The sequence below is a fragment of the Miscanthus floridulus genome, chromosome 11 (assembly GCF_019320115.1).
Source record: "Miscanthus floridulus cultivar M001 chromosome 11, ASM1932011v1, whole genome shotgun sequence".
Lineage (NCBI taxonomy): Eukaryota > Viridiplantae > Streptophyta > Magnoliopsida > Poales > Poaceae > Miscanthus > Miscanthus floridulus.
This window is the reverse complement of record NC_089590.1, coordinates 81326405-81345678: the sequence shown is the minus strand read 5'-3', so window position 1 is coordinate 81345678 and position 19274 is coordinate 81326405. Positions and strand designations below refer to the sequence as shown.

Here is a 19274-nt window from a genome sequence, read left to right as displayed (position 1 = left end):
GGAGGAGAGCAATGGTTTCCATCGGCACTTGGGATCTCATGTGTGAAGCCGTCTTCTCGCTCTTTGGACATCGCTCGCCGCCGATGGTACCTTGCGCGGCGGATCTCGCTTGCCGCCGGTGTGACCTTGCGCTCCGGGCAGGTCCGAGGCACTGCGTGACCTCGCGTGCCGGGGCAGGCGCGGGCCGCTCCTCCTCCACCGTCGCCGCTTGCGCCACGGGAGCGCTGCTGTCCGGGCAGGCGCGGGTCGCTCCTCCTCCGCCGTCGCATCTTGCGCTCTGGAATCACCTCGCGCTCCTGTGTTGGCTTGGTGCTCCGGTGCCAGCGGAGCTCTTTAGCAGCCTCGCAGTGGAGCTAGCGCGCAGGCTCGCCGCCGTGGAGCTCGCGCCCAGGCTCGCCGTGGCGCTCGTGGGCAGCCTCGCCGCGGAGCTCGCGGGAAGGCTCGCCGCCGTTGAGCTCGCGCCCAGCCTCGCCGCGGCGCTCGCGTCTAGGCTCGCCGTGGAGCTCGCGGGCAGGCTGGTGGTGCGACGGGCGGAGGGGCGCGCGCCTGCGGTGGAGCCGGCCTCGCCGGAGCGGGAGGCGACGGGTGCAGGGGTAGCAGGGGTAGGAGGAGGAAGGGCAAAAGTGTCTTTGTTCAACCGTACTTATTGCTTTTAGTCACCTTTAGGAGGTGGAACCAAACATATTTTTAGAAAATTTTAGATGGCTGCTAGAAGCTCCTAAATCTTTTAGCCCCTAAAAATTTTAGGAGGTGGGAACCAAACAGGGCCAAAGACTCAAAACCAAGCCGGCCCAAAAATCTCACGGTGAGGTCAGGGGCAGAATCGTCAGCCAGTTCCCACTTCCCAGCCCGAACCACCCGCGCCGCACCGCACGCTCCGCTTCGCTATGGCGCTCTCGCTCGCGCGCAGCCCCAACCCCGGCGCGGCGCTCCCCGCCCCGCGGGTTCCCCACTTTGCCCTTCCTAGTTCCTTTCCTCCCACTCCGCTCCCCTCGCCGCTAGTACCAGGCGCGCCTCAGCCTCCGCCTCCGCGTCGCGGCGTCCTCGCCCCCAGAAGAGGCGCACGCCGCCGCCCCCGTGGCGGAGGAGGGGGAGGAGCAGGGGGAGAAGCGGCGGAAGCTGTACGTGCCCAACCTGCCCTGGTCCTTCCCGGCGCCGGAGATCGAGAAGCTCTTCGCGCAGCACGGCACCGTCAAGGACGTCGAGGTGGGAGGCGTGCTCGATTTCCGTGAACGCAATGCCGCGTGCCCTGGCGAGCCGTTGAGGCCCGCGTGCGTTTAGGGTGTCGGAGTTTGAATTTCCAGTTGCGATATTCAGCTTTTGAAAATAGTGCTTGTGTTGTGTTTGTTTGGTGAGAAGGTCATCAAGGGGAAGGATGGCAGAAACGGGGGGGTTCGCGTTCGTGACGATGTCGACTGCGGAGGAGGCGGCCGCCGCTGCTGAGAAGCTTAACTCCCGTGTGAGTGCGTCAACGGTTGCCTTGATGCGTTCGGTTTGCACCATTCTTTAGTTTCACGATTCAGCATCAGATAGACAGAGTAGATGTGAAGTAGAAGATGATATCTAAATTACGTCTTAGGGCATCCATCCATTGACCTCACTTGCATTCTCCTCCACTGAGGCTTTCAGCAACTTAGTGGATATTAACGGCTCGCACTTTATGTGGATAAGGATTTACTTGTCGAATAATATCACTTCATGATTGAGGTTTCTATAACATGGGCCGAGTTTATCAGTCTTGTATCATTATCATTGAGCTAGCCATTAAAATGTTGACACCTAAAGATTTCTCCAAAATAAGGTACTAACATTGAGAATAATATTTTTTAGGATGTAATGGGGCGGGCAATCAAGGTGGAGTTTTCAAAGAGCTTCAGAAAACCAGCTCCGCTTCCTCCTCCTGGCACCATTATAGAGAGGCACAAGCTTTACGTGTCCAATCTTCCATGGAAAGCAAGGGCTCCCAATGTTAAATAATTCTTTGCAAACTTTAACCCGCTTTCTGCTAATGTTATATTCGATAATGGAAAAGCAGCCGGGTATGGTTTTGTTTCCTTTGGGATGAAAGAAGAAGCAGAGGCTGCTCTCACTGAGCTTGATGGAAAGGTGTTGCATACAAACTTCTACCTTACGTTTTTTTTAAGATAGCATACCTCCTTCGACACATGCCTCCACTAGATAAAAATAAAAATGTCTTATCAATTATCAAATGTATTCTCTCTCCATGCCTTGTCTTCTCTGTTTTTTATAATAATTTTGAAGACCCTTGCCATTGACTTACAACAACAGACCTGCTATAGTGTTATCATACAGTTAGATGAATTGTCTGTCTCTGTCCCATTTGTCCATTCCATCTTTTTATAAAATCGAATGTAAGATGTATTAAACTACAAGCACATTAAGGCACTAAGGTATCAGATTTATATTTTGTCCTTTATTTAGGAACTTATGGGAAGACCTGTACGCTTGAATTGATGGGAAAGTGGTGATGATAAGGTTGAAGTTGCAAAGGCCGACAGTGAAGTTGAAGTTGTAAATATTGAAGGAGCAAGCGTTGATAATGCCAGCACGGATGGAGGTGAAGTTAAACAGGAATAGTCAAACATACTATACTGGCCTACGGGAAGAAAGTTCCATCCGCCTTATTGATATAAACACAGATGTGGAACCTTGTTGTACAGTTACAAGTTCTTTCCTACACTACCTGGTGCGTGAGTGCGTGATCATTGTGCCTATAATTGCACTTACTACTCATGGTTGGTACTTGAATTAATTTGTTTCTATGAAAATTTAATTCCATGACATCATCGGAATACTTCTGATTGATCGTACACATTTGAGGAATCTTTGATGTGCTGTAGTTTGCTTCACTACTTGAATACTGCTTTCTGAAATTTTATGTATTTTATCATTTACCTTGCAATCATGAGTAGGTTCATGCAGCATGAACAGTTAGTAATCAGCTTGAGGCTCAATTTCCTTTCATAATGATGAGGGAAGCAAAACCATAATGCTCAGTTCACTTTGTATTAAAATTTGAAGCTTGAGAGAAATTTACCATGGGTCATACACTATCATACCAGGAGCATCCAGAGAGAAAAAAAAAACTTTTGTTCCTGCAGTATATTTTAATTGGCAAGTTATTAATATGTTATTTCTTGGGAACTCAGATCTAGTGCCTGCCTTTTTTATATATGGATGCGGAATAAGAGCTGGCAATCATAATCAACACTCAATTATCATTGTCTGCCTTGGTCCTGCTAAGGTAAAGGCCAACAGAAAGCATTAGCTCTAACTTCAGGTGAAGTAATGTCCTTGTAGCTTGCAATTGTATTCGATTTGAGTTATGTTATTGTGACAATATTGTACTTATTAATATTACATAATGGATCAAGTTTCTCCTGCTGACACTTGCGATCTCCTAATTTTGGATGAATTCTCATTAGTTTAGTTTCCCAGTCAGATTTCTTTATGTACAACTCTTTCTCTCAGGGAACCTTGGCTGGCATGTGTCCTTACTTAAGTATGTAACTATGGTTGTTTCTTGACATATCTGATTTTTATTTCAACCTTGAAAAGCTTCAGTTTCTTTAAACCCTCGAATCCAAAAACAGGTGGCTTTGCACCCAAATATATACTCCCTCTGTCCCAAAAAGAGTGCCGTTTGGCTATGAATATGGACAAATGTTTGTCTAGATTCATAGCAAAAATGACACTCTTTTTGGGACAGAGGGAGTACTTATTTTGTTCAGTCTTTACTGTAGATGGCCATATCTTATCTAATTGCAACTCCATGCTTTAGCGATGAAAGTTGTATCTCCTTATTCGTTTGCCAAAATGTTGAAGTTCTTACACTCTTCACTCTCAGGTTATGTAGTTAGATTGAAATGTGTATTATCTTTTTTCTTTTTATAAACCTAACTCATTATATGCTCTTCATGGTCGATGTAGTATCGATTTTAAGGTTACTGAAGCATAGGTTTCTCTGTCGCCTTGGAGAACAATAGTAATAATCTTCAACTCTTACTAGTGCAGTCAAAGTGATCATTCAACAAGCACTAATCAGTGACCTAGATAAATGCTAAAGACACTTAAAACAGAATATCCTCAGCTTCACCAGTGTTCGGCTTGTCTCAGTAGCTGAAGGGTTGCCTTCTCTCTCTCTTTTCTCCCCATTGTATTCATGTTTATGTTATTATACTCAGCCATTTGTCAGTTATATCAACTACTTAAGAGAATTAGGGTGCGTCCTTTGCACCTAGTGCATGCTTAATGCTCATATTTTCCATTTCCTAATGATGCTGCTGGCTCTGAAGTTCTATTCTCCATGGAATCATTGGTACAACAAAGGTTGGCAGTTGCAAGCTAAAACTAAGAAAAAACCCAGCAGAATTGGTTTTGGGGGTCTTCTACCTTCCTGAGTTCCTCTATCCAGCCCTATGGATTGTTAATCTGTTTTGGATATTTCAGTACTTCCATCTCACTGTAATCACTTCATATAAACTTTCAGACTTCCTTTTTTTCCCCAGCAATGCTCCTGTAATGCTCTCCAAAAGATAAACTCATCATTGGTAGCTGTACACCACCATGCATCGTGGTGTGCTATTACAGTTTACAGCTGGTTGGGTCTTAATCATTTCTAAATTGTTTTTTAAAAGAACTAAGCAGGTGAGCTGTCGATTATATTGATAAAGAAGATGGCTAGAACTGGGCAATTCTGAATTGATTTATTCGGATAAAGGTTTTGGTTTCTCCTAGTTATTTTTAAGTTTATTTAAACGCAAGATTTCCCACTTCACCAAAGCCTAGGAAAGCTTGAAATTGGTGTTCCAAACAACGCAGTGATTTACCATTGCATATTACAGCGAGTATTATATGCCATCCATTCTCTTGGTAGTTTAACACTGTTTGTTTGACATTATGCCCAAATGCTTGTCTGTTGAAAAAAGTGTCTTTCCTAATAAGAACTAAATATATAGTTGTTTAATGCACTTTTTCCTTCCTATTTAAATTTAAACTGCAGTTTTTTGAGGAATTGATTTCTCTCCAGGCACACCAGCTGTCAAGGGCCTCAAACCCTCGGATAGCTGGCCCTCGGCTACGCAACTCGTAGCCTCGGTCCGTCATCTTCTCCGGCGAGGTTGCCCCTGCCGTAGGCTTAGTTGAGAGATGGAGATAGGAGATTAGATGGTAATATCTTTCTTAATCCCACTTGTTTGCGGAAGTACAGATAAATAGGCCAGCATGCCTAACCAACTTGGCAACAAACTATTCCTGGAAATAATCTCTCCTAAAATTAAGGGAATAAAAAGGAAACTAATCTCTCTTTCCTCTCAGCCACTCGCGCTGGCCTCCTCCCGCGTGGCTGCTGCGCTGATCGCGCGCTCTGCGGCGCGCCGCACGTCACACGCCCGTCGGCGCCTAGTATACGTGCGTCCCCACATGACATCTCTCCCTCCCTCGAGAGCCAGCTCGTCCTCGAGCTGGAACGCCGGATAGCGCTCCCGGAAGGTATCGAGGTCCTCCCATGTCGCTGAAGCTGCTGTGTCGCCTTTCCAGTGGACGAGTACCTGCTGAACACCGCGGGCGAGGCGCGAGCGCACGATGTGCTCCGGCTCGACGGCGCCATAGTGGATGGCCGGCAAGGCAGGTGGAGCAGCCGGAACCGGCCCAACGAACTTTTTGAGGAGTCCCACATGAAACACGTCATGCAGCTTGGCTCGCGGAGGCAGCTCGAGGCGAACGGCGACGGGGTTGATGAGCTCGACGATGCGGTACGGCCCGTAGTATCGGGGCTTCAGCTTGCCCTTGGTGACTTGGGGCAAGGAGGCCGGGGCGCGATGCCGAAGACGCAGGAGCACCCAATCACCCACTGTATAGGAAACGGGGCGGTGCAACTTGTCGTAGTGCTTCTTGTGGATGGCCTGCGCCTGCTCCAGGCGATAGCGGACGTCCGCCAGGAACTCCTCCCGGTCCGCCATGCTCCGCGCGACGGCAGCCACGCGAGTCTCACCCGGTTCATAAGACCGGATAGTGGGGGGATCGCGGCCGTAGACCACCCTGGAGGGCGTGTCCCGCAATGACGACTGGTAGGTGGTGTTGTAGACGTACTCCGCCCACGGGAGCCAGCGCACCCAGTGTCGTGGCTGATCGCCGGTGAAGCAACGCAGGTACATAACGATGACGCGGTTCGCCGCCTCGGTCGGGCCATCGGACTGGGGGTGGAAAGCGGTCGTCATATGCAGCTTGGTGCCCATGAGCCGCATGAGCTCTCGCCAAAACGTGGAGGTGAACACGGGGTCCCGGTCCGACACCATGGACTGGGGAACACCATGAAGACGAACGATGTCCGCGAAAAAAGCCTGTGCCACGGACTCTGCAGTATATGGGTGAGCCAACAGAATGAAATGGCAATACTTGCTGAAACGGTCCACCACCGTCAAGATCACGGACTTCCCGCCTACACGGGGAAGGGCCTCCACGAAGTCCAGGCCGATGTCCGCCCACACCGTCGTCGGGATCGGCAGGGGTAGAAGGAGGGCGGTAGGGTGGAGGTGCTCGGACTTGTACCGCTGGCACGTGTCATACGCGCGTATGAAGTCCTGGACCACGCGGCGCATGTCGGGGAAATGGAAGTCGCGACGGAGCCGGTGCAGGGTACGCTGCACCCCCTCGTGGCCGTCCTCGTGTACGGCAGCCAACACCTCCTGGAGCATTGGGGACGACGGCGGGATGTAGAGGCGGGAGGCGAAGGTGACCATGCCGTCGCACAGACCCCACGGCGCCCCTCGGGAACCAGCCAGGATCGCGTCACGAGTGGCGACGAGAGCGGGATCTGTGGACTGAGCTTGACGAAGACGCTCAATGTAGTCGAAGCGGGGCGCCGAGACAACGAGCACCGCCCCCTCCTTCATATGTTGGCGGGACAGGGCGTCCGCCACGGTGTTGGAGGCGCCCGGCTTGTATTCCACCGTGAAGTCGAAACCGAGGAGCTTGCCCACCCAGTGATGCTGTGGGATGGTCGCTAGGCGCTGGTCGAGGAGGTACTTGAGGCTGAAGTGGTCGGTGCGCACCACGAACCGACGCCCCCAGAGGTATGGTCGCCAATGACGAATGGCGAGGACGAGGCCGATCAACTCCCACTCGTAAGCGGCGAGGGCGCGGTGACGAGGTGCCACTGGCCGGCTGAACAAGGCCAGCGGGTGCTTGTCCTGGAGGAGCACCGCGTCGAACCCGTACGTGGAGGCGTCGCACTCGATGACGAATGGCTTGTCGAAGTCCGGTAGGGCGAGTACCGGGGCGGAGGTGACGGCGCGCTTGAGCTCTAGGAACGCAGCTGCAGCCTCCTCGGTCCAGCTGAACCCGTCCTTCTTGGTGAGCGCCGTGAGTGGCGCGGCGATGATGCCGTAGTCATGGACGAACTTGCGGTAGTAGCCCGCTAAGCTGAGGAACCCACGAACCCCGCGCGCCGAACGTGGCTGGGGCCAGTCCATGACCACCTGCACCTTGGCCGGGTCCATAGCGACGCCCGAAGCACTGATGATGTGGCCGAGGTAGGAGATGGAGTCGACGCCGAAAGCGCACTTAGAGCGCTTGACGAAGAGCCGGTGTTGCCGCAGGACGAGGAAAACGGCGCGGAGGTGGCGCAGGTGATCCGCCCAGGTGGAGCTGTAGATGAGTATGTCATCGAAAAACACAAGGACAGAGCGGCGGAGGAAGGCGCGCAGGGTGTCGTTCATCAGAGCCTGGAACGTGGCGGGGGCGTTGCACAGCCCGAACGGCATCACCGGGAACTCGTACAGGCCGTCATGAGTGCGGAACGCCGTCTTTGCGATGTCGGCGGGACGCATGTGGACCTGGTGGTAGCCCGAGCGGAGGTCCAGCTTGGTGAAGAACTTGGCGCCGTGCAGCTCATCCAGCAGTTCATCGACCACCGGAATCGGGTACGCGTCCTTGACGGTGATGGCGTTGAGGGCTCTGTAGTCGACGCAGAACCGCCACGAGCCGTCGGCTTTCTTGAGAAGGAGGACGGGGGACGAGAACGCCGACGTGCTGCGGCGGATGAGTCCTTGCTCCATCATTGCTGCACATTGCCGCTCCAACTCGTCCTTGTGCGCCACCGGGTACCGGTATGGGCGAACAGCAACCGGCGGGGCGCCCGGTAGGAGATGGATGGCGTGGTCGCGGCCACGCTGGGGCGGCAGTCCGCGGGGTTCCGCGAACACGTCGTCGAAGGCGGCCAGAACCGTGTCCAGCAGCGAGCGCTCCGCGGTCGGGGCACTGGGGGCCGGCGTGCCCGTGGTGGTGGCGACGAGGGCAGGCGCGTCCGGTCCATCGGCGCCCCGCCAGCAGACCACCTTGCCCTAGCGCTTGAAGGACAGCGTACCGGCGGTGAAGTCTCAGGTGAGGGGGCCTAGGCTGGACATCCACCGGGTCCCAAGGACCACATCATAGCCCGCCAGCAGCATGACGAAGAGGTCCGCAGCGAACGAAACTCCCTCGATGGTGAACGCGGCGCAATGTAGCACGCCGGTGCAGGAGACGCGCTCGCCGTTGGCCACCGTTGTAGTGAGGCGCGGTCGGCTCTGGATGGGCAACCCGATCTGCTGCGCCGCGCCCTCCGAGATGAAATTGTGCGTTGAGCCGGTGTCGAGGAGGGCGATCAGCGGCACACCGGCCACCAGAACGCGGAACTGGAGGGAGTCGTGGGCACGGACACCCGCCACGGTGTGGAGGGACTAGGACGGGGCCTCCTCGATGGCCTCGTCCTCGGCGGCCGTGTCGTCGTCGGCATCGTCTACCTCCACGGCGCCCTCCAGGAGGAAAAGATGCTTGCACACCCTGTTGTGGCCGCGTGTGTACCTTTCGTCGCAGTTGTAGCACAAGCCGAGGCGACGACGCTCCTCTTGTTCCGCCTGGGAGAGGCGCTTGACCGGGCGTCCATCGATGGTGACCGTCGGTGGGGGGGGGGCCTTGGGCGCTGCTGGAGCCGGCAGGGCGTGACGCAGTGGAGGGGCCGACAGAAGTCCCCGGGCTGCGGTCTTGGGCTGGGCGACGGTATACTGCTCCATCAATTCCATCTGCCGGGCCAAGCTCATGGCCGCCGCAAGAGACTGCGGGTTTTGAATCTGCACAGCGAGGCTCAGCGGGGGCAGGAGACCTCCCGTGAAGAGCTGGACGCGTTGCGCCTCGTCGAGTCGCCCCGCGCGCGGCAGAAGGCTCTGGAAGCGGTCCTGGTATTCCGTCACCGAGCCCGTGCGCCGGCAATCCGCCAACTCGAACAGTGGAGCTGAGCGAAGCGGCGGCCCATAACGCAGGTTCAACAGCTCAGTGAAACGCCGCCAAGACAGCGTGCCCTCATCTTGCTGGACCTGCATGTACCACAGCTAGGCGCCCTCTTCAAGGTTGTACGACGCCATCCAGACCCTCTCCTCTTCCATGATGCGCTGCTGGTGGAAGTAGGATTCGCAGCGGTTAAGGAAGATGAGGGGATCGGTTTTGCCATCGTACCGGGGAAAATCCATCTTCTGGAATTTTGGCGGCCGGTCGTTATGGTGCTCGCGAGACACCGACGCCTTGCTGCCCGAGGAGGACGAGCGGTTGGCGGCGAGGGAGGCGATGGCCTTGGAGTTGGCTTCGACAGTGGCCTGCAGCGACTTGACGACTTCGGCGAGCGACTCCACCGTGGCCTTGAGCTTACTTTGGTCACCCATGACTGCCGAACACGATGTTGCAGAAGACGACGTCGGGGATGGTGGCGTGGCGGCTGGTGGTGGTGGGGTGGCGGCGGCTGGTAGTGAGGTGGATCGGGAAGGCGAGGATCGCCGGGATCGTGATACCAGGTTGTCAAGGGCCTCAAACCCTCGGATAGCTGGCCCTCGGCTACGCAACTCGTAGCCTCGGTCCGTCGTCTTCTCCGGCGAGGTTGCCCCTGCCGTAGGCTTAGTTGAGAGATGGAGATAGGAGATTAGATGGTAATATCTTTCTTAATCCCAATTGTTTGCGGAAGTACAGATAAATAGGCCAGCATGCCTAACCAACTTGGCAACAAACTATTCCTGGAAATAATCTCTCCTAAACTTAAGGGAATAAAAAGGAAACTAATCTCTCTTTCCTCTCAGCCACTCGCGCTGGCCTCCTCCCGCGTGGCTGCTGCGCTGATCGCGCGCTCTGTGGCGCGCCGCACGTCACGCGCCCGTCGGCGCCTAGTATACGTGCGTCCCCACATGACATCAGCAGCTTTCATGTACTAAATAAGCATGTAGTCACTGGTTGCATGCATCTGCTCTTGATATGTTGAGGGCTATTGTACTAAGGTATAATTACTGGACAGAATGCACATATCTAGGTTGTAATGTATGCACCCCATTTCCACAGGCACCTTGAAAATCACCTCAACAAATCCTCGCTGGATAGAATGTTCACAGATATGTTGGAGTGTAGCATTCAAGTACCCCATTTCCATGGGCACCTTTTGAAGTAAAACGGTAGGAGCTCTTCCTTTCAATTAAGACAGGAAAGAGAGTTTTAAGACAGAACACAAGTAACAGCCCTGGCCGCAGCAGCACAGTAGACCGGGCGAAGAACATGTAAGGCCTAGGCTTAAACACAACCAAAACAAGGAACTAGAGAGAGACGCCTGTTGAAAACCACTACACTAAATCTGTCTGAGTCTTTTAAAAAAGATTGATAACTTTTGAACTCAAAATTTTTCTGAGAGATGTATGTTAAAAATTGTTTCAATACCTCATTAAAACAGACAATAAGTGTAAACTGTTGCTGTGAGACTGTTTAGAACAGTAGTTAAAAAGCTAGAATTGGGTTCAGTGTGGCCCTCTTGATAAGTTGTAAGATAGTGATGATGAAGGGTACAACTATGATTTGCACAAACTACCTTTTCCTGTGTGTCTGTTCAAGGGGAAGCAAAGTGACAAAAGAGGAGCATATTTAACTCCACATGATTTAAAGCAGCTGTTCCCACAAATTTTAAGGGACTAAAGTGGGCCAGATCAATGCAAATTGAAATTCTTTCTTTCTTTCTTTTTTTGGGTGAAAGCAAACTCAGGTGGTTTATTTTATCTTTTTTTTTTCTTTCTAACCTCAAAGGGGTCAAAGTCTTAAAGCTAGCCCTATTGGTGGGACTAGTTCTTAAGGGGCAAAAGGGTTGATCCTGTTCCTCTTTGGTCCACCACTTCATCTGTCTTCTCCTACAAACCTTCTATTAATCCATTTCCACTGACAAACAGGGAAAAGAGGAATTTGAAAATATAGCATTCTTTTGTGGAGTGAACGTCCTTCGTGATGGAAATCAGAATCAGCTTACTTGGTTGTCCTGTTTTAACCTTGTGGAGTCCTGAACGGTTAATCTACTAACTACCATCCAGTTGGTTTTCTTGGTAAAATTAATTTGAAGCTCAATACTGTCTGTCACAGGCCGATATAACCATGATGGGCTACGGAAGCATGGGCCCAAGTCGGGCCAATAGGGCCTAGTGTGAACAGTAATCACAAGTGCTGCTGTGCGGGTACTGTAGCAATTAGGTTTAGGAAGAGTGTAGAAGCAAGGTTTGCTTATAGGTCAGGTCGAGTGAAGTCGAGTTCTCCCTATAAACACAAAGGGTCACCTTCAGCCAGACCGGCTGCAGCTTGCTGCTGCCGTCGTTCCCTCTCTCCCTCTAGGCACGGCCAGCCCTAGGGCTGCCGTCCCTTCCCTCTAATCCCCCCTCAACTCCCTCTAATCAAGGGGAAGTCACGCCCCCCATCAGGCGTGTGACACGCGTGTGACACAGTCATAAGGTCATGCATCTTGATTCATTTTCAGCACTAGAAGTAATATCCAGAATTTTTATAGTAGTATATAGAAGCACTAGAGAAATATAGTGTGATATATTATGCACAAAGTAGTCCTATTTGCGCAGCATAACATCGATATAACAACATAGTCTTTTAGTCCCAAGCAAGTTAGAGTAGGTTAGAGTTGAAACCCACCAAGAGCCCCAAGTCATGGTTCAGGCACTTCAATAGCTGCTTTTCAAGCACTTCTGTTCAAACATAGATCTCTAGGTATATCCCAAGCTTTTAAATCTCTTTTTATTGTCTCTCCCATGTTAATTTCGGTCTTCCTCTACCTCTTCTCATATTATTAGCTTGGCTTAGAACCACACAATGCACTGGTGCCTCTGGAGGTCTCTTTTGGACATGGTCAAACCACCTCAACCGATGTTGGACAAGCTTTTCTTCAATTGGTGCTACCTCTAGGCGATCACGTATATCATCGTTCCAAACTCGGTCCATTATTGTGTGACCACAAATCCATCGTAGCATACGCATTTCTGCAACGCTCAGTTGTTGAACATGTCGAATCTTTGTAGGCCAATATTCTGCTCCATACAACATAGCCGGTCTAATCGCCGTTCTATAAAACTTGCCTTTTAGCTTTTGTGGTACCATCTTGTCACAGAGAATGCTAGAAGCTTGTCACCACTTGATCCACCTACTTTGATTCTATGGCTAACGTCCGCATAAATATCTCCATCCCTCTATAGCATCAATCCCAGATACCGAAAGGTATCCTTCTTAGGCATTACTTGACCTTCTAAACTCACATCTCCCTCCTCCTGTGCAGCTCCGCCAAAGTCGCATCTCATGTATTCAGTTTTAATTCTGCTCAATCTAAAACCTTTAGACTCAAGGGTCTGTCGCTATAACTCTAGTTTTTTATTTACTCTCGTATGACTTTCGTCCACTAACACTACATCATTAGCGAACAACATACACCAAGGAATATCCCCTTGTATATTCCTGGTAACCTTATCCATTACCAAGGCAAAGAGATATGGGCTTAAGGCTGACCCTTGATGAAGTCCAATTTTAATCGGGAAGTAATCTGTGTTACCATCGTTTGTTCGAACGCTAGTCACAACATTGTTGTACATGTCCATGATAAGGGTCACGTACTTTGATGTGACTTTATGTTTGTCCAAAGTCCACCACATAACATTTCTTGGTATCTTGTCATAAGTCTTCTACAAGTCAATGAAAACTATGTGGATGTCCTTCTGCTCTCTAAACCGCTCCATAACTTGTCTTATTAAGAAGATTGCTTCTGTGGTTGATCTTCCGGGCATGAAACGAAATTGGTTTGTTGATATCTACGTCGTTCCTCGCAGGCACTGCTCGATGACTCTTCCATAACTTCATAGTATGACTCATCAACTTAATTCTCCGATAATTAGTACAACTTTAAATATCTCCCTTGTTCTTGTAGATTGGTACCAATATGATTCTTCTCCACTCCTCAGGCATCTTATTCAATCGAAAGATATTGTTGAACATCTTGGTTAGCCATACTATAGCTATATCCCCAGGACATCTCCACACCTTGATTGGGATACCATCAGGGCCCATTGCTTTGCCCCCTTCTATCCTTTTCAAAGCTTCTCTGACCTTCGATTCTTGAATCCTCCACACAAAGCGCCTGCTAGTGTCATCAAACGAGTCATCCAGCTTAACGGTGGTGTTCTCGTTCTCACCATTGAACAATTTATCAAAATACTCTTGCCATCTATGTCTGATCTCATCCTCCTTCACCAAGAGCTGCTCCATCTCATTCTTTATGCACTTGACTTGGTTGAAGTCTCTTGTCTTCCTATCGCGAGCTCTAGCCATCCTATAAATGTCCTTCTCTCCTTCCTTTGTATTCAAACGTCGGTAAAGGTCCTCATAGGCCTACCTCTTTGCCTCACTCACCGCTCGTTTTGCAGTTTTCTTTGCCACCTTATATTTCTCTATGTTGTCTACACACCTATCATAATACAAGCGCTTATAGCACTTATTTTTCTTAATAGCATTTTGCACATCTTCATTCCACCACTAAGTGTCTTTTGAGTCGCATCCACTCCCTTTGGTCACTCTAAGCACCTCTGAAGCAACCTTCTGAACGCATGTTGCCATCTTCTCCCACATGCTATTTGCATCGCCTTAATCCTTACAAGGACCCTCTTCAATGATCTTTTCCTTAAAGACCTTTGATGCATCCCCTTCTAATTTCTATCACTTCGTTCTAGCAACCCTAGCTTGTTTGTTCCCACAAGCTTGCACCAGAAAGCGGAAGTCAGCCACCACCAGCTTGTGCTGAGCGACCACACATTCTTCAGGTATCACCTTACAATCCACGCATATTCGTTTATCCCTCCTTGTAAGGACAAAGTCGATTTGACTAGAGTACTGGTCGCTACTAAATGTCACTAAATGGGACTGTCTCTTATGAAAGAAAGTGTTAGCTATCATCATATCAAAAGCTATGGCAAAGTCTAAGACTTCCTCTCCCTCCTGGTTCCTACTACCATATATGAAACCCCCATGAACCGCCTCGAAACCTGCACTTGATGTACCTACATGACCATTAAGATCACCTCCTATAAAGAGCTTCTCGCTACTAGAGACAGCTCTAACCAAGTGATCTAAGTCTTTCCAGAAAAGCCGCTTAGCACTCTCATCATGGCCTACTTGGAGGGGCATACGCACTAATTACGTTTAAGACCATATCACTAATGACAAGTTTAACTAAGATGATCCTATCCCCTTGCCTTCTCACCTCCACCACACCATCCTTGAGGCCCTTATCAATCAAAACTCCTACTCTATTTTTATTTAAAGTTATACCTGTGTACCAGAGCTTGAAGCCGGCATTGTCCACCTCCTTCGCCTTCTGTTCCTTCCATTTAGTCTCTTGGACGCATAAGATATTTACACACCTCCTAACCATTGTGTCCACTAATTCTCTTAACTTACCGGTAAGGGACCCTATATTTCAGCTACCTAAATGGATCCTAGTTGGCTCGACTAGCTTCCTTACCCTTCGCACCCGCCGAGGTAGGTGTGAAGACCCTTGCTCATTTTGCACCACATCCGGGCGCCGATGTGGCGCGCCACTAAGGATGTGACGACCCGATCCTTGCTCACTTGACACCGTGTCCAGATCGCGACACGGCACGTCACGGGGGTGACGACCCGACCCTTATTCATTTAACACCATACCCGGGTTCCGACATGGTGCGTCACTAAGAGGGTTACGCCCCAACGGGATTCTTTTGGATTTCATCTCCATAAAAGTGGCTAAGTTTTTACATTGGCTCGCCGCGCCTAACACAACCCTCCTCCTTTATCAGAGCTTGGGACCTGCTATGCTGGGACACCAAAGACGCCCCACCATAGGCGGAGTTGCAGCATAACATCGATGTCTCCAGTAATTTATTGGTATCTTTATCACAGAATAAGTTCACTGTTTGTATTAAAGAAAGGCTTATAAGTTATGCCCATTTTGCATTTCAGTTTCAGTTCCTTTCAGAAGCTGAATGGACACCAATGATTTCCTCGAATGCTCGTTTATGTCAGACCATATTCTTCATAACTACATTGATCCTCTTGTATAAAATATTCTGCCTCACCTCATGTTGTGTTTCATTTACTTTATGGCTACTTATGGCGTGCAAACCATTTGGTCTGTTCTGTTCAAACTATTCTTGTGTAACTTTTGCACATTGGTTACTAACATCTTAATTTGTTCTATAGATGCATAACTATTCAATTGCCTTCCAAATGAGAACAAGATTACACGTTAGCCTCTTCAAATCCCTTGAACCATGAATCTGAAAGAGAAAGTATCACAATTGAATTTATATTCCTCCAAGGTTTTTCCTTAATTAAGGTAAAGAGTGAAATTGGCTGTTCTTTTGTAAGTTAGCCAGGAACTTGGTAGCACTTAGCTTGCGCTGAATGGAACCATACATGTCCCTATGTCTACATGTGTCCCAAAATTTGTCACTTCTCTATGTTTCCGTCATGCATTGGCTGACAGCACTCCTAATCTGCTATCCCTGTTATGTGGCAGTCATTTGCTTTTTTTAACGAATGTGACAGTTATTTGCTTATCACAAAAGGAGGAAAATTCTTCTGATTTTTCAAAATAAAAAATAAATCTTCTGATATTTCAACTATTTCTGTTAATTTTCTCTGTCCAACTTAGATTTGATAAAATGTTACCTGTTCTGCCTTTCTTATCTGTAAGGTGATCATCACCATGTGGTTTGTGCCTTCATTAGATTGATTTGCATGTCATAATGTTACATTGTTTTGTATGCATGTATGCTGATCGTTTAATCCAAATTTCCATAAAACATAGTTTTCAAAGTAATTTTCATATAACTGCGGTTTGAACTGTCCTTGCACATAAAATGTAAGGGCTGGTCCCTTTCATACCAGTGCAAGCTATTAAGGCTATATTGACACTATAACAAGATTAGTGTGATAAAGAGAGAAGTAAATTCAAAGAAAGCTGTTGAAATAGTGCGAGTAATCATTATCTTTAGTTACTTGACTTGAAGAGAGAGAAAACTGATTGCTGAAAGAGAGACTTCAAGGTTTATGGTACATGACAGTCCTTTTCTTTGGAAGGGAAACAATAGCACTACCAACATTGTCATTTGCAGGGCTACAAGATAATGGATATTTACCCGTTCACAAAAAAATTTGGAAATTTTAGCAACTTATTGTTTTATGGAATTTGTTTCTTTGACAGTCTCCAAGGCTTTCAAATATTCATTAGCTTTATTTGTTTAAGTTAATTTGACTGATCAAAGCCTACAACATCTCTGACTGAAACCAAAAGGACCTTGCAATGAGTGCAAACATTGGGTTTCACTCAACAAAATCCTTAAGATTTAAGACTTTTTGGCGTTAAGAGAGTAAGAAGTTTTATTTCCTTCCTCTTTCAGCTGAAGCTTCCACTGGTAGGCTTCATCGATGCTACTGCTCTGTTTCTTCGTCTGGTTGTGCCAGGACCCAGACGTGTACTATTCTGTTTATCTTTCCTGTTACTGTTCATTTCTTATTGGCCCTGTTCGCGTGCCTTTAAACCCGGCTTGATCCGTTTTTTTTTTTATCTGGAACAGTGTTTTTCTCTCATAAATTCCTCTAGAATTCCTCCAAACCATTCAAATTCCTCTGGAACCATACCACATCTTGTCTTCCTCATCTGATCCGTGTGTGTCAGTGTGTCAAAGAGAGCATCGAAGTTAAAAGAGGAAAGCAACAGCAGCAGGGGCAAAGGAAAAGAAAAAGGAAAGAAGAGCTGAATCACCAAAAACAAAAGCAAATAAGATCAGGTCCCAACCACCACCATCTCCACGCCTCCTTCCATCCCTCCCAAATACTATCCCTTTTAAAAAGCTTCCCTGGCAGAGTCTCAAAGCCAGCAGCGTCATCTCATCTCTCCCCGTATCCTCTCACAATTCCCAACACCGAGAAAGGAGCATGGATCCAAGGCACGTAGTATGTCCTCTCTCTTCTCATCACAATGATTTATCTCAGAAGCTCACAGAGATGCTCTGCTAGCACCTGGAGACTCGTCTCAGAGACTGAGGAGTGAAGTAGCTACCATCTCGCCTCGTTTCTCCCAGTCTGCCGTTGCTGCTGCTGCTGCCGGAGCCCAGTGGTGGGAGGCAATGGCCTCGTCACCGCTTGCAATCTCGGGGGGACAGCCTACCTGGGTCCCCTATGAGCCAACCAAAGATTGCTCCCAGGGCCTGTGCAGCATGTACTGCCCGCAGTGGTGCTACTTCATCTTCCCTCCGCCTCCGCCGTTCGACGTCGGCGGCCCCAGCCCCGACGACTCCTCCGGCCCTGTCTTCTCCCCGCTTGTCATCGCTATCATCGGCGTGCTGGCGATCGCCTTCCTCCTCGTCAGTTACTACACCTTCATCTCCAGGTACTGTGGCACCTTCGGTTCCTTCCGGGGCAGAGTCTTCAGTTCCAACTCAGGTCGTGGTGCACGCGGCCGCGGCAACGGTGGCGGCGGCAGCGGAGGCCAAGGACAATCCAGGAGCCAAGAATCGTGGAACATCTCGCCCTCGACCGGGCTGGATGAGACCTTGATCAGCAAGATCACCTTGTGCAAGTACAAGCGTGGTGATGCCTCGGTCCACACCACGGACTGCTCGGTCTGCCTCGGCGAGTTCAGGGATGGGGAGAGCCTGCGGCTGCTGCCCAAGTGCAGCCATGCCTTCCACCAGCAGTGCATTGACAAGTGGCTCAAGTCGCACTCCAATTGTCCTCTGTGCCGCTCCAACATCACCTTCATCACCGTGGGCATGGGGATGGCGACGCAGGAGGCCGAAGGCCGTGGTCCAGGCGAGGGTGTTGGGAGAGACGCTTCCCATGAGGTGGTTGTGGTGATGGATGACATGGAAATCATGTGCGACGAGCAGCAGAGCATGGCGGGCAGCACAGATGGTGATGGTGATGATCAGGAGGCAAATGGTGGCCAGGAGCGAATGGACGAGGCCGATAGCAAGGCTGAGATCAGAGAAGAATGCCCGCCGCCGCTGAAGTTGAAGTCGGGGCCTTCGTCGTCAGACCCGGACCATGACATCCGCATGTCCATCGCCGACGTTCTGCAAACCAGCATGGAAGACGAGCTCATGGCAGCCAGGGAGGGCGGCATCCTTGCAGGTGGCGCCGGCACATCAAGACGGTGTCACGGCGAGAACAGCAAGGGGGGACGCAGCAGCCGGCGTGCACTGCAGGACGCCATGGACACGAAGCGGTTGCCGCCTGCTGGGCGGTCGTGCTTCAGCAGCAAGAGTGGGAGGGGAAGGGATTCAGATCTTCCGATGTGAGCTCAGAGCTGTTTCAGATTTTACCTAGGATGCTTACTGGGCAGGCTAACTTGTTTGCTTGCAAGATGGAATGTCGAATGGAAAAAAGCAGGGACCGACATCATAGTCTGTGTGTCGTCTCGCGGCAATGTTCATCGCTGCATGTGATGCCAGGGTCCAATAGTTCGTCTGCATTGCTCGGTGAGGCCTCTTCTGCTTCTAGTTGGTAGGCCTTGGATCAGTTTTTTTTTTTTGCTCTTCCATCATCCTACGTATTACCACATTCCATTATTTAGTGAACATGTTGTTACTGTGAATTCAGTACAAGACTAGTCCAACAGTTTTCTGGTGCCTTCTGGTATTGCCCTGCCATATTTTTTAGGTCTTTTTTTTTTTTTGCTCCTTTCGTTTTTTTTATGGACGTGTCAATGTTTGTGCCTTCGCTTTTACTAAATGCTGAGCACATAGTATGAAAACTGACTGTGCAATGGGCTAGAGGGACCCTTTCTTTGCACTAAACACAAATGCAGGAATCCCGTTTGCGTTTGGAATTTCTCATCATCATAGCACATACCAGTGGTGGACCTATTGCATAGCCAGATAAGCATGTGCGCTATC

The 19274-nt window shown here is 49.7% G+C and overlaps 1 protein-coding gene and 2 pseudogenes across 1 annotated transcript; 2 read left to right on the top strand and 1 right to left on the bottom strand.

The window, feature by feature from the left end:
- The first annotated feature begins 840 nt into the window (after positions 1-840).
- Positions 841-3101, top strand: LOC136493862 (28 kDa ribonucleoprotein, chloroplastic-like; annotated as a pseudogene).
- Positions 3102-8738: 5637 nt separating this feature from the next.
- Positions 8739-9713, bottom strand: LOC136490890 (uncharacterized; annotated as a pseudogene).
- Positions 9714-16093: 6380 nt separating this feature from the next.
- On the top strand, positions 16094-18990 carry LOC136493570 (E3 ubiquitin-protein ligase Os04g0590900-like). Its single transcript, XM_066489668.1, has one exon. The coding sequence runs from the start codon at positions 17505-17507 to the stop codon at positions 18675-18677; it is 1173 nt and encodes a 390-aa protein (XP_066345765.1). The 5' UTR covers positions 16094-17504; the 3' UTR covers positions 18678-18990.
- The last annotated feature ends 284 nt before the right edge of the window (positions 18991-19274 follow it).